The sequence below is a fragment of the Clinocottus analis genome, unplaced genomic scaffold, assembly GCF_023055335.1.
Source record: "Clinocottus analis isolate CAN_PGR_092001 unplaced genomic scaffold, fCliAna1.0.p SCAF_8, whole genome shotgun sequence".
Classification (NCBI taxonomy): domain Eukaryota; kingdom Metazoa; phylum Chordata; class Actinopteri; order Perciformes; family Cottidae; genus Clinocottus; species Clinocottus analis.
The window spans coordinates 11,419,588-11,432,471 of record NW_027176240.1 but is presented as its reverse complement, the minus strand read 5'-3'; the positions used below and the strand labels follow the sequence as shown (position 1 = coordinate 11,432,471).

Genomic DNA, 12,884 nt, shown 5'->3' with positions numbered 1-12,884 from the left:
CCACTTCATCATCTCAGACATAATCACCTCAGCTTCCTGTTAACCTGAGGGGTGTTGTGCACTGCAGCAGGGCAGCAGTGGGGGAATGGGGAGCCGAGGTGCGTAAAAAATCAGGGGAAGAGATCGGAGCAGTTTGGGTGAGTTGTATGAGGGTTAAAGTGCAAAGGAGGGATGAACTGTGTGGTCATTCGGGGGGCCCTTTTCCCTCCCCAAGCCTATCTTTGCTGAGTCATGCATGTGATGATAATTAGAAGGTTTGGAGTGGGAATATGTACGGGAGGGATTCGGTACCTTATCGTACAATCAACTGTTAAAAACAAATTAGGGAGGGGGGGGGATCAGAGAATAATAATGCAGTACTGCAGAAGAGCTGACCTACCTTTGCCGAGTAGCGGGTCAAACCTAAAGGCTGGAGGTTGAGGGTTAGTCACACAAAGAGCCACTTTCAGCTCCGTTTTTCCAAGCAGGGTGAAAGATGCAATGAGAGCCAGCAACTCTTCCACAGGCTGCAACTGATCTACAGAAACACCTTCCTCACAGCTTATAATGGTGTAATGATGGGAGACAAAAGAAAAGTTAAGTTAAATTAATCTCTTTACTGACTAAGTGCAGACAAATTACATTAATATGACAAATGATTTTTAAATAATGCAAGCCCACCCAATTTTAAAGAATGTTTATGAATGTATTTATTTCTTCTTTTGTTCTTCTCCTTGTCTCTCACCGTTTCAAGATGATGTCAAGGGCCTTGTAGCCGTTATTGTTGTCAAACTCCACAAAGAGGGCTGGATTGAGAGAGTAAGTGTCTCTAATGAAGCTGAACACAGCCACAGCCACCTCAGCCAGCAACGACCCCGAGACATCAGCACGGATGTGCAACAGGTTCTGGATGCAGATGCGCACACAGTTCTTGCCTAATGAGGAAATGACAGTGTTCTTGATTAGCAAGGTAGCAATTTGTTCAGAGATAAACAATACAGATAGAGAACAAGAAATATAGAACAATTGCATCCACACACTCAAAATGTCCAATTCTATAAATGCATCACACAAACAAGTGATGGTTCAAGCATACTTCTCTTAAGAATATGTTTTTGTGAATGTATTTTGCGGATGTATATCTTTTCTTTTTTTGTCATTTAAAAAGAGTACTGTGGACAGAGGTTGTAAATTAGCATTTCCCTACAAACACTAAACACTATCTGGGTCCTTGTGCATTAAGGTATATAATAAATGCTACTGTGATGTCCGAATCAAACTAAACTAAAACAGATACATTACAAGCTACAATACAATATCCTGCTTTCATCCGGGTTTAACAAACTGCTAGAGATGGACGATTCTGTAGCAAAGACAAAAAATATCTTGCTGAAAATGTTTTTGATGTCCAAAACAAATCAACGTAAACTTGTGCGTAGCAGAACATTCCCATTTAAGTGAATTATCTGGACTGATGGAGGCATCATGTGAAACAAATTTGAAGTATGTTGCTTGCTCTGCTGGGATGTGTGGTCATGTGTCCCTGAACAATCAACCCGTTACTGGAATAAAAATATCTGTCTGCACAAATAATCTTCCAGAATAAAATATAACAAATCCCTTTCTATGCAGGCTGTGTTCAAATGTATTCAATACTTTATGTGTTCAGTGGAACTGATGAAATATAGTATGTTATAACTATGGAGCAGAACAATTAAATAACTACAAGATAAACAGATATGTAACCGATCCCCATAGTTTTTAAGTTACCTTACCTTGCAAGCTCGGGACAGTGTTGCTTGTTGCTGCAGCAGAGACGGCCTTGAGGACCCGGGAGGCCTGACGTCTCCATGCAGCGCTGGTCTGGTCCCAGAGTGATGTGAGGCCAATGATCAGACACTGCAGCTCCTGAGTTTCCACCAGTCTCTCCACATTGACTGGCTGCCGGCAGAGCTGAAGTAGAACCTGGAGAAGAGGTTTAGAGTGAGAACCACAAAATCTAATGAAAAAGAAAGGAAGCAGCGCAAGTTGAGCTTGTTTGGTTAGGAGGAAAAATGTGAAAAATGAATGTATTCGCCTAAACTGACCTGCGTTAATGGCTCCTGAAAGGTCTCTTCTATGGCCAAGTTCTCCTTTTCAGCTGGAAGGCACACTAGCAGGTATAGACATTTCACCAAAGCAGCAGGGAGCCCGGGGTTCATGCAGGACAATATATCCTACAAACACACACACATAGATCAGAGTCACACCTTAAAATGATTCACTGTAAATTATGACTAATTTTAACAACTTGCATAGTCCTTGGACAATATATAAAAAACAATGTTTACATTTTTTCATACATTGTGAATATGTGTGGTAATTATATACACAATATAAGAATATAATGAATGTCCGCCATCTCATACCAGTCAAGGATTCACATGCAGTAAATAAGGGTAATTCATTTCCCAAAGAAAGAGTGACTCCCATCAAATGTAAGAATCCTTCGACAACATTGATCAACTGAAAGTATAGAAACCTGACGTCACTTCACTTTAAACATTTCACTCACTGAGCTATCCGCTGTCAGCAGCAGCAGAGACTTTAACAGGAGCCACCCTTGATTGTCTCTCGCCTCACTGTCTGTCTCCTTCGTATCCGGCTTCTGGAAAAACCGCACCACCTCACCACGAGCCGCCTCTGAAAACAAAAAACTCAACATGACTCCACATAAGCTGAACAATGACCACAAAGCACTATGGCTCATGAAAAAGCCCAAGACAATTTCCCTTCCCCCTCTACTGCAACAGATATCAGTCAAATGTAAATCCACTTTTTAGTCAAGTGTGGGCAAAAGTGTCAAACTTTCATGTCTATGTTCGGAAAGAAAATTTGCATTCCACTTCTATTTTGGTAAGTGTCAAGTTGTTGTGCTACACAAGGTTTCCTGAGAAAATAAATGAATAAAAACACTTAAGAAGAACAGATGAGCCTCAAATTGAGAAAGTCACACCTTTAAAGTCTAAAGTAGTTAAAAAGTGCCATGCACCATGTTGGTGCTTCGTTAAACTTGATACCAGTGACAGCATCAAAAACAAGAAGCATCTACTTCCCTTAAAATAAAAAAAAAGATTGTCCTTTATACCCCCAGAAGAAATACATGCCCAACCAGCAACCGAGGGACATGGAGTGAGACCGAGGAGGCAAAACAAGAGGTGTTAAATGCATCTACTGACATTCAGTCAGAGAAAGTGTCCAAACTTAACAAAAGGAACTTCAGATTACGTTGTTTCCCCATTTTTGTGAACAGCTTGCTTGTGCTTTGATAACACGGCATCAGTGACATTCACAATATGAAAAAGAAAATCTGGAAAAGAACTGCAGCCCACTGAAAATGCAGAAGTGGATAGCATCGGTAGAAAGTCCCTTCACCTGGAAAAAAAAAACTGTGTTGCATTTGCTATGATATATGAGCAGCTGTTAGTACCTGCAGGTTTTTCGGCCAGTCTGTTGTGGATGTTATGGATGACAGCATTAGCAGTGAGAGCTGCAAGGCCCTTTATGTTCAAACTTTCAAGTCTGCCACCATCCTCAAAGACCTGAGATCAGAGGAGATAGTCCATCACACAACATACACTGGAGAGCAAATACAATCTTTAGAGCCTGTCATGATTGACTGACAAACATGAGAGATGATGTTGACTGCAAAAAGCATTGTTAAGTGAAAATGGTATCTGAACATATTATATTATTTGTTGTTGGTATGGAAGTATTAGCATACAATAATGTTCGCATTGGGTTGTATTTTGCCATGTACTGTATGTACTCATGTGTAACATTAGCTCTAAAGCAATTGGTGCATTATGAGATGCAGTAAAACAATGTAACTATATTATAGTTGAATAACAGCTGATTTGGGTAATGTACTACACAATAAAAAAAATGGAAGCCAGTACTATATGCTCTTTTCAGTTCCATAAGAGGATATCACATTTCACTGGGTTTGCTGTTCTTAAGTGAGGACCTACATTCTGGTCATGAGGCTTATACAAGTACACACACAGAGTGATTACGTCTGCAGCTGTGAGCCTGATCAATGGCGTGCACACACACACACACACACACACACACACACACACACACACACACACACACACACACACACACACACACACACACACACACACACACACACACACACACACACACACACACACACACACACACACACACACACACAGGAATGTATACCGCGTGTGTGCACATGTAAAAAAAAATCTTCATGGCTGTGGTGCATTTCAGGCAAAGAGAATGATACATTCTTGTTCTTCCAGTTAATCAAAGACATTGATTGGATCAGCTGAGGGCCAAACAGCTGACTGCCATGTCATGTTGCTTCATTCAATCGGTCTGGAGCCGTTTGACCTGAGGCCCTCAAGAAACCTTTTCAAAGTGGCTTCACTTTAAAGTATCCTGCCATAATCAGGTAATGATTCTCCAGTTGATAGTCTAAATTAATTTCAAGATAGAATAAAATAACTCACTTGTTTGACCAATAAAAGGCAAATTATAACTCTGTTAAAGGATGCATGAGAGAACAATGAGCGATAAAAATACCCTTTGTTGGTTCATACCTGTATGTAGAGAGGCAAGGCTTTGACTAGAAGCTCCTCTCTCTGTCCTAAAGGGACATGGTCCGTTCTGTGGTCGGGACTCCAGTTTGTGTGAATTCCCAGCTCCTGTAGTTGTTCTTTGAGCACTTGCAGGAGTTGAGGGTTCCTACAAGAGCCCTCCACCTTTAACTCCACAGAGACGGATAACTCCCCTGAAGCACTTAGCTCTCCAGTTTCCTTATTGATCCTTTCCCCTTTAGCACTCTGGTCCTGGAGGAAAAAGTGACAAATCCTCAGAGTGTTTCTTTTTTTTTTTAGATACCCAGAGTTCACATAATATCTTGAATGTCTTTTTAATCATATTACCTTGAATTGTCTCACTTCTCAAAATAAGTGAAATCTATTTGACAATTTGAGTTGCACAAAAGGAAAAAAGATGGAAATTGGGACTTTTTGTTGTACAAACTCAAATCCTTGTGACACTGATTAAACCCAAATATGTTCTGTCCCTCTCAGTTGCCCCTAACATTGCTAAAGTTATTCATGTGGAATACATGTCTTCACACAGGAAGCTGCTATTATGTGTCACACTTTGATTCACACTCTTTCCCACTATCTATGGATAAGGAGTCCTGCTCCCAAGCAGACATGGATCTGTATGACTGAGGCTTTGATTTTGGCCTGGTTTCCTCATTACAGGGATATTATTTTGGGACTTTCTGTTTAACGTCACACCCACATGGTGAACAATAGGAGACATTAGTAGAGCTTGACTGCTAAACTGATAAGCCAGGTTGTTTGGTAAAGTAAAAGGAAAGGCAGTTCACATTCCAGACAAATAAATACTTTGAGGTTTTCTCATCATGTGAGAATGTTCTGTGCCGAGTGTGTGAGAGACACTGATGGCAAGAAGGTGCAAAAGCATCCCAAGTTAATTGTGAAACACATATCCCTATTGACAAGTACATACAACCTAGTGTGTGAAATACATGATCGCGGGTACAGTAGCCACCTTGGCTATGCCGTTCAAAAGGAACATTATTCATGCCACACATGCTTAAGTCCTCTTACCTGTACTTGTGTGAGTGCCATCTGATTTTTCCTCGCTCTACGAGGACGCTGTCATCTGTGTTGTGTTAGTCCAGAAGACAAGCAGAGACCTGCTCGGCCATGACAAGCACCCACTGTGTCGACCCTTCAGTAAAATTATCCGCCCCCTACTAATCTGCACCAAGCAGACTGAACTTTGAACAAGCAGAGCAACTCAAGTCAGCTGGCCCAGGTCATGTGCCGCCTTACTTCCTAAGAGAAGCAGAAGTGAAAAAGTGTTGTTTAGCTGGTTAGATGGGGCCCTCCCACCTCAGCGCAGAGACAAGTCCCTAGGCTTTTTATAGACATTGCATCTCACTGACAGGATCCCATGATTCACCAAATACCCCAGCAAACCGTGTGTAATAGCAGGTTTAAATGGAGAGACTGAAGGCTTTGGGGAAACGATTAAAAACAAATCAAGTTTGTATGTGTGCCTGCTGATTATAACTATTGTGTTTGAAAAGGTAAACAAATCTTTAAAAAGCATCGTAGAACATCCACACAGGTGTTGTTAATGGTCTTACATTATGTAATAACAGACTAGTCAGGTCAGCAATGGGGGCTTGGATCGCAACAGTGTAGTTTGAATGCTTGCGGAGTAATATGAACGCGGCGCTGATGTAACGTAGATAAACAGCGCCATCTTGTGGGGTTTAATGATATAACAATATGCGGACAGCTAATATGCGGAGAGAGAAAAACTGGCCCAAAAACAGTCCTTAAATAGACAACCTTCAACCTTGTGCCTGGTGTACCACAGTGCTTTTGTTTACTGCACACATTTTTTAACTACGGGTGTAATTGTTCGAGCTGTCCTGTAGACGCTCTGCACTGGTGTGATGCTAACTCAGTGTCATATTGCAAGGCAGCCATCATTAATGTGATTTAATTTTACACCTTCTTCACCTAGTACGAAAAGTAAGAAAAAAAATGACTACAAAGAAAGGACAGTCACATGAATCGCCATCACCTGCTGAAGTTGAAGACACTCCCTCTCTGAACTCTCACGAGCACCATGGCGAGCGTGACCATTCATTCTCAAGCCATTTTATTTCCTCTGCAGAGCTTTCTCCTCAGTGCTGTCTCGAGACAGACAAGTACACGCCTCACCGCTCTAACAGGGCGTCGGCTAACACGTCACATTTTGCAGCAGTGTCAACTAACTTTTATCAGCAGACAGCAGAGCACGTGCAATGGATAGTTTAATGCACCCGAAGAACAAAAAAAAAAGCAACAGCCAGTGCCGCAAATAGACTTTGACGTCGTAAACAGTCTCTGTGCACTGCGGGTTTTAAGTCTCATTGTGTATTTCTAACTTAACGTATCGCATGTTGCTGTAGGAAATCAAACGTTTGCAAAAATGAATAATAATAAATGCATGTCTTGCCTACCACGAGTTTACTTAAACGATATTTCCTTTTTAATATATTTTTTTAAATATCTCTGCAAATACATTTTCTTTTTAATTTGGCTATTTCCATGTCCTGCATGCTGCTAATTAAATATTGAGGTGTTATTTTATTTATAGGGCCCAAGTGTTTCGTTGACAAGGATGACATGCGCGGTCATGTGACCTGCTGCAACCAACGAGGTGTCCAGGGCGTGGCCAGCCTCGATCAGTTTAGCACAACGAAAGATCCACGTTACTCTGTGCCGAAAGATGATCTCCTTTCCCACTTTACCTGAGGATATTCTAGCGATTCGTCCTAAGAGTTGATTTTTGTTTCCGTTGCAGTTTCTGTCGGTGAAAATAAAAACGGGCCGCCTGCGGGCTCCCATCGTAATGCATCCGATGCCCGTGTGCTCCGATAACCACGGAGACATATTTGACTGTATACAAAGAGGGAATATTGAACTGTGTATACAGTGCCTTCAACATGACCGATCAGTTCTCAAGCAAAAAGGTAAGGTGGAATAAGATGGTCAGCGTTGCTCTTTTAATTACACCATATTTGTGAAACTACAGGCCACTACTTCCTAATATGTTGCTGTCAGTATGCTATAGTTTCTAGCCTAAATCTGGGATGATATTTCCTGATTGGTTCATATTAAAGCCAGAAAACTGTCGATGAATACCTAGAGCACACACTTGTTATTCCTATGCTGTAATTCACATTTTGTACATTACAATGTGTGTAACTTAGAATGTGAAACATTATAATATTGATCAAAGTAGCCTATCATTTTTCATCTTGCTCTTTTCAAAGGACTACTTTAAACTTGATTGTGCTCCAGTGTCTCCAGCTGTGATTTTGTCTCAAGGCCAAGGGGAAACTTAACCCTGCTGCAGCTCATCTGTGAGATGGTCTGGCACAGATCTTAACGGACCAATCCTGTAATAACAGAGACACATTGTGCCAAAGGCAACTCTATCCTTGGACTCCAGAGGGTTTCAATGATCAACAGGCTGACAGACCATTTATGTCAGGCCTATATTGCTTGTCTCATTTACTGCAGATCCGACTGTAATGTGTATGTGTTTGTCTTCATCCAGGCTGGGGTGGTTTCACCCCGCTCCACTACGCTGCACTCCATGGTACCCGGTCCCTGGTTGACCTTTTCCTGGGTAATGGAGCTGATCCCAACCTGACATGTGATGCAGGACAGACAGCCTTTCATTTTGCCTGCAGGTGAGTAGTCGCTGCATATTTAGGTCTCTAGTGTTCAACAAATATGCCCGAATTCTTGATGGGACACTGTCATGGCGTGAGCATCATGCCTTTTGTTCTGTAATGGATCCAGTGTAATAACAGTTTGTGCTTTTGACTCTCATCAGGCAAGGGAACATCTTTATTATACATCAAATGATGCAGTATGGAGCCGACTTGCGTCTCATAGACCTGCAGGGAAAAACAGCACTGCATCATGCAGTCACAGGGGGCAGCATGTGAGGAGATAAAACGACACATTACAAACTTTGATGTTTTTCTTTGGCTACTCAGTCACACACAAATAAATCCTGCATGCACTGACAGTTATATTATCTTTCCCAGTGTTGCAGTACACTGTTTGTGGGAGACAGGAATGTTCCGGTTTTCAGACACAGACATGTACCACCTAACACCCCTTCACCTGGCTGCATCCACCGGCAATACAGAGGTGGTTCGGTATTTGCTCAGAGACCAGGTATGATATGATGCCCCTGACTCTCACTCACTCACATGCTCCAGTTTGTTTATTATGATACAATTTTATAAAGGAGGATGCAATAGGGTACCTATTGCTGCCACACCGACTGAGAATTACAAGCAACTATGACTTTACATAACTTTAAACTGCATTTTGCCACTTTCATTTCATTTAGCTCATTGTTTTGGTTCTCAATCCATCTCATTTACAATGTAGATAAGCATCACTGTCATCAATCACTCATATACACGTGAAGGAAAATACACTCAGTACACAATATAGTAAAACATTTTCAAATAAAAAGCTGCATTCATACTTGGAAATGTGACAATGTTTCATCAGTTTAACGTTAGGATGCATTTGTGAAACTGGAACCAGTGGAGATTTGTTTTAGCAGCTGTCCAGCTCAACCCTCTGTCTTTCAGAGATGTGCTGTGGAAGCAGTTGACCAGCAGGGAGCGACTGCACTCCATGTTGCAGCGGAGAGGGGTGGTGTGGAGGTGTGCTGGACACTGCTGCAGAGAACAGGGTGCAGGATGCTCTATCAGAAGAACCACAGCGGCCTCACGCCACTGGACCTCAGCAAACAGGGGAAGACATTTAGGTGAATCTGCTGTCTCTAGAAATCCCCGACTAGCAGACCACTGCATGAGATAGAAACACCCCTTGGTGCCTTTAGATATCCAGAAGGTTTACATTGCCAGATTATTTCTCTGTCTTGGGATCCTGATGCTGATTAATACATTGCAATATTGTGTATTTTTCTCTAGACATCAGCAACTCACCAAGCTACTGAGCCGATACATTAAAGAGCCAATGCACCACCAGCCGAGGGAGTCTCATGGTGAATATTACTCTGAAGTCCATTCAATTCAATTACTGCCAAAAACAAGGGTGATGATTATAATCAGGACAATGGGGATGATAACAATGGCACTGTTACGAGTGGTCTGTGTGTGTTTATGAGTTGTTCATACATCTTTGTATGTTCGTATTGTGTGTCTTTTCTCACCAGTTTTGTATTACTGGACACTGTTTTTTCCAACCCTGAGCGGAGCTGCCATCTTGTTGATAGCAGCCATGTTGGGAGGCTATGGGGGGCTAACCTGTGGTTTGCTCTTTCCCTGGCTGGCTAGAAGCATCTTTACACAGTACCACCGCATGACCACATACCAGAGGTTTGACAAAAATGTTACGTGGGAAATGTTTATCAGTACATCAACCTATTTCACTGTGTGTTTTATCTCTTTGTTGAGATATCGTCTGTCTTCCTTCCAGGTTGCCCAACCCAGTCTACTTGGGAACCCTCATAGCTGGCTTGTTCCATTCCCTGCTCTGCTTCTATGCAAGGATGATGCCTAATATCCTTCACAAATGTAGCACACATTAAGTGTCATGTCCCAGCATATTAACGTATTATATAACTTTTGTTTTGCTCTGCTAGCAGAAAGGCTCTCAATTATGGTTGGTTTGTCTGCCCGTCCCACAGGGATATCTACACCAAAAGCCAGATTGCTTTAAAAGTTGGTCCATAATTATAATAGTCTTCACAGAATGATATTTAAATATTATGGTGCCACCCTCAGGTCAAGCAACATTGTGACCAACAAATGAAAGTTGGCTTTTCATGTAATTATCTGTGAATAGAGGTTTAATTCCAGTTTCAATAGTTTCCTCTTGCGTCACCATGGAGTCATATCGAGAATATTTGTATTTTGGATACTCCACAAGCTTTCCTGTGACAATTGTCAACATGGCCAGTGCTCTCATAGTTCTTTTGCACGCCCAAATAGACACAGTATGGCAAATGTATTCTCGGATTTTGTAAATAAAATTGACAATGGTTCATCCTTAACCTTTTGAATGTGTGTGGTCAAACAGTGTTCTGGTCCATGTGTCGATGGTGCACTTCTCCGTAGTCCTTGTTCTGTTCTGCAAGATTCTGACTCAGGACCCTGGGACACTGGAAAGAGCAGATGCAGATCCTCGGTTCTCCTGTATCGCTGACCTGGTGGAGAACAACGAGAGCCCTCACAGGTTCTGTCCATACTGTGAGGTAAGATGTTCACACGGTCAGAGAGCTGTGGTGTTCTGCATACCACCATATCCATCTGTATGTGTAGTCATCAGTTTTGATCTAAATGTACACACAGCCTTTCTCCTCTGGGTGTACTTCACATGGTCTTCCGCGTCGAAAAGCAATGAATCAACGCTGTGACAATTTAATGTGATAAAATATTTATGTCCATTAAGTCATGGTGAAGTCAAGGTGATTTTCTTCGCTGAATGAAAATTAAAAGGCAGTAATCAAAAGCAGTAGATTGTAAGGTCTGCTTTTAAAGATGGTCGCTGGTAATTTTAAAGATGCTAATTATTTTGTTCGTGGGCTCCAACATATCAAAAACACGTCGCTCTCCTTCCCACCATGTCTCTGCTTTCCTCACAGTTGTTTCCGCCGGACTACACCAAACACTGCAAGCTGTGTGAGGTGTGCATCAAAGACTACGACCACCACTGCCTTTTCCTCAACCGGTGCGTCGGCCACAGTAACCACCGCCTCTTCATCCTTTTCATCCTCTCCATGGCGGTTGCCCACCTGCTTTTTGTTGCCACGGCAACAAGTTACCTGCAAGACAAGATGCCCGCGGGCAATCGCAGCTTGTCGTCGTGGCTGACTTTGTTCGGAGAGGAGTTCTGGGTTGTGGTGATGGTGACGATGAATTCTCTGACGCTGATCTGGGAGGTGTGGCTACTGATTGAGCAGTTTGATGCCGTGGCCACAGGAACAAGCACCTACTTCCGACAGTGTGAGAGTGCGGCGCGGCAGCGGTCGCTCGGACAGCGCTGGGTCATAGTGCTGTCGTTTCTGCTGGAGGGCCGGAGACGGGTGGGAAGAGGGCAAACAAGAGAGGACAAAACTGCCATAGACATTTAAAAATGTTAGCTTATCTTGTGTCCAGTTGTCCATTTATAGAGTATTTAATGCCACATAACATGTTGTACTTGAATGTTCTTACATCCTAATATTATATTTTAATACACAGTAGACTACAGAATATAGATTAGTCAGCAAATTTGTGGCGAGCAGATTGACAGTTTACATGTTCACCTAGTTTTTAGAAGCCTCTCAGAATACGTTAAGATGGTATATGTTCAAATTAACTTGTTTGTTTACTTTGTTCTGTGTCATGAAGTACTTGATTCCAAAACTGTGTTTTAGCAGGGAAAAACCTCTGAACGAATGCTCACATTTACACCTGTTTTGCTATTCTGCATCATCTTAAGTCTGTTGAATGTCACTGTTATGATTGTTTTGAAGAAAAGTGTGTTATGGTGTAAAAGCATTGTTTAAAGTTGTGAAGATTTGTGTAGGCTCCTCATAACATTAGGACGTCCTGTGATTAGTAATAATGGTGACTAGCAAGTGCACTGAAAGACTTTGTTCCTGACATAATATCATTACCTCTCTGACCTGCTCCCAGTCATTTGAGCCATGACACTTCCTCTGCTCTCACTAATGAGATGTGCTCTTTTCATGCCTTCAATTAAACACACTCATTTCCTTTGTTTCCCTCAGGACCACATGTCTAGATTATAGAGGATGTTCCCCACTTCCCTCAGCGGCTAGTGTCTGGACAATGTGGTTGGCTGCATCACGTGATATTATATGCAGTGGTTAAGATGAGCGCATGTAAGCCTATGACTGCTGTTATTGTATGTTTCTGTCCTTGGATCAGTGTTATTGTATATACCTCCATATGTTTTATATGTTCTAATGTATTTTATCTGTGGTTACAAAATTTATTTTGGTTTCCAAGGTGATACCTCATTAGTGCCATTATGTTTTTATTCTGAATAAAAAACATCACTAAAATTGGGCTGAAGTGCTGAGAAATACCATAGTCTAAAAAGTATCCAAGTTAAAATCCCAAGTTCAAAAAGTTTACTTAAGTGAACGTACAGTATTATTATCAGGATAATGTGCTAAAAGTATCAATAGTAAAAGTACTCCCTATCCAGAACCCCCTTTTCCTTTTGTATGATTGTATAATATTATATGATTCTGTTTTTATCACTAATTAATACAAA

The 12,884-nt window shown here is 41.7% G+C and overlaps 2 protein-coding genes across 6 annotated transcripts in view; one reads left to right on the top strand and one right to left on the bottom strand.

Annotated features, from left to right (window-relative positions):
* wdfy4 (WDFY family member 4) overlaps positions 1-6,864 on the bottom strand; it is a 39,484-nt gene extending 32,620 nt beyond the window's left edge. The window contains exons 1-9 of the mRNA XM_068567586.1: positions 6,637-6,864; positions 5,646-5,876; positions 4,596-4,844; positions 3,449-3,560; positions 2,534-2,661; positions 2,067-2,195; positions 1,755-1,944; positions 725-914; positions 380-540 (exon numbers count right to left, since the gene is read on the bottom strand). Coding sequence (XP_068423687.1) covers positions 380-540; positions 725-914; positions 1,755-1,944; positions 2,067-2,195; positions 2,534-2,661; positions 3,449-3,560; positions 4,596-4,844; positions 5,646-5,666 — 1,180 coding nt within the window. The 5' untranslated portion in view covers positions 5,667-5,876; positions 6,637-6,864. The remainder of the gene's footprint in view (positions 1-379; positions 541-724; positions 915-1,754; positions 1,945-2,066; positions 2,196-2,533; positions 2,662-3,448; positions 3,561-4,595; positions 4,845-5,645; positions 5,877-6,636) is intronic.
* A 414-nt stretch (positions 6,865-7,278) lies between these two features.
* The window catches only part of si:ch211-223a10.1 (putative ZDHHC-type palmitoyltransferase 6), a 6,190-nt gene continuing 584 nt past the window's right edge, over positions 7,279-12,884 (top strand). For 3 of the 5 annotated variants that reach the window (XM_068567452.1, XM_068567450.1, XM_068567451.1), the window contains exons 1-11: positions 7,279-7,570; positions 8,161-8,296; positions 8,443-8,553; positions 8,660-8,792; positions 9,221-9,399; positions 9,566-9,639; positions 9,811-9,973; positions 10,074-10,156; positions 10,661-10,851; positions 11,242-11,327; positions 12,373-12,486. In XM_068567452.1, coding sequence (XP_068423553.1) covers positions 7,450-7,570; positions 8,161-8,296; positions 8,443-8,553; positions 8,660-8,792; positions 9,221-9,399; positions 9,566-9,639; positions 9,811-9,973; positions 10,074-10,156; positions 10,661-10,851; positions 11,242-11,327; positions 12,373-12,475 — 1,380 coding nt within the window. In that variant the 5' untranslated portion in view covers positions 7,279-7,449 and the 3' untranslated portion in view covers positions 12,476-12,486. Of the gene's footprint in view, positions 7,571-7,873; positions 8,002-8,160; positions 8,297-8,442; positions 8,554-8,659; positions 8,793-9,220; positions 9,400-9,565; positions 9,640-9,810; positions 9,974-10,073; positions 10,157-10,660; positions 10,852-11,241; positions 12,495-12,884 lie in introns of those variants that run through there. The other 2 variants (XM_068567449.1, XM_068567448.1) reach the window with 2 other exon arrangements.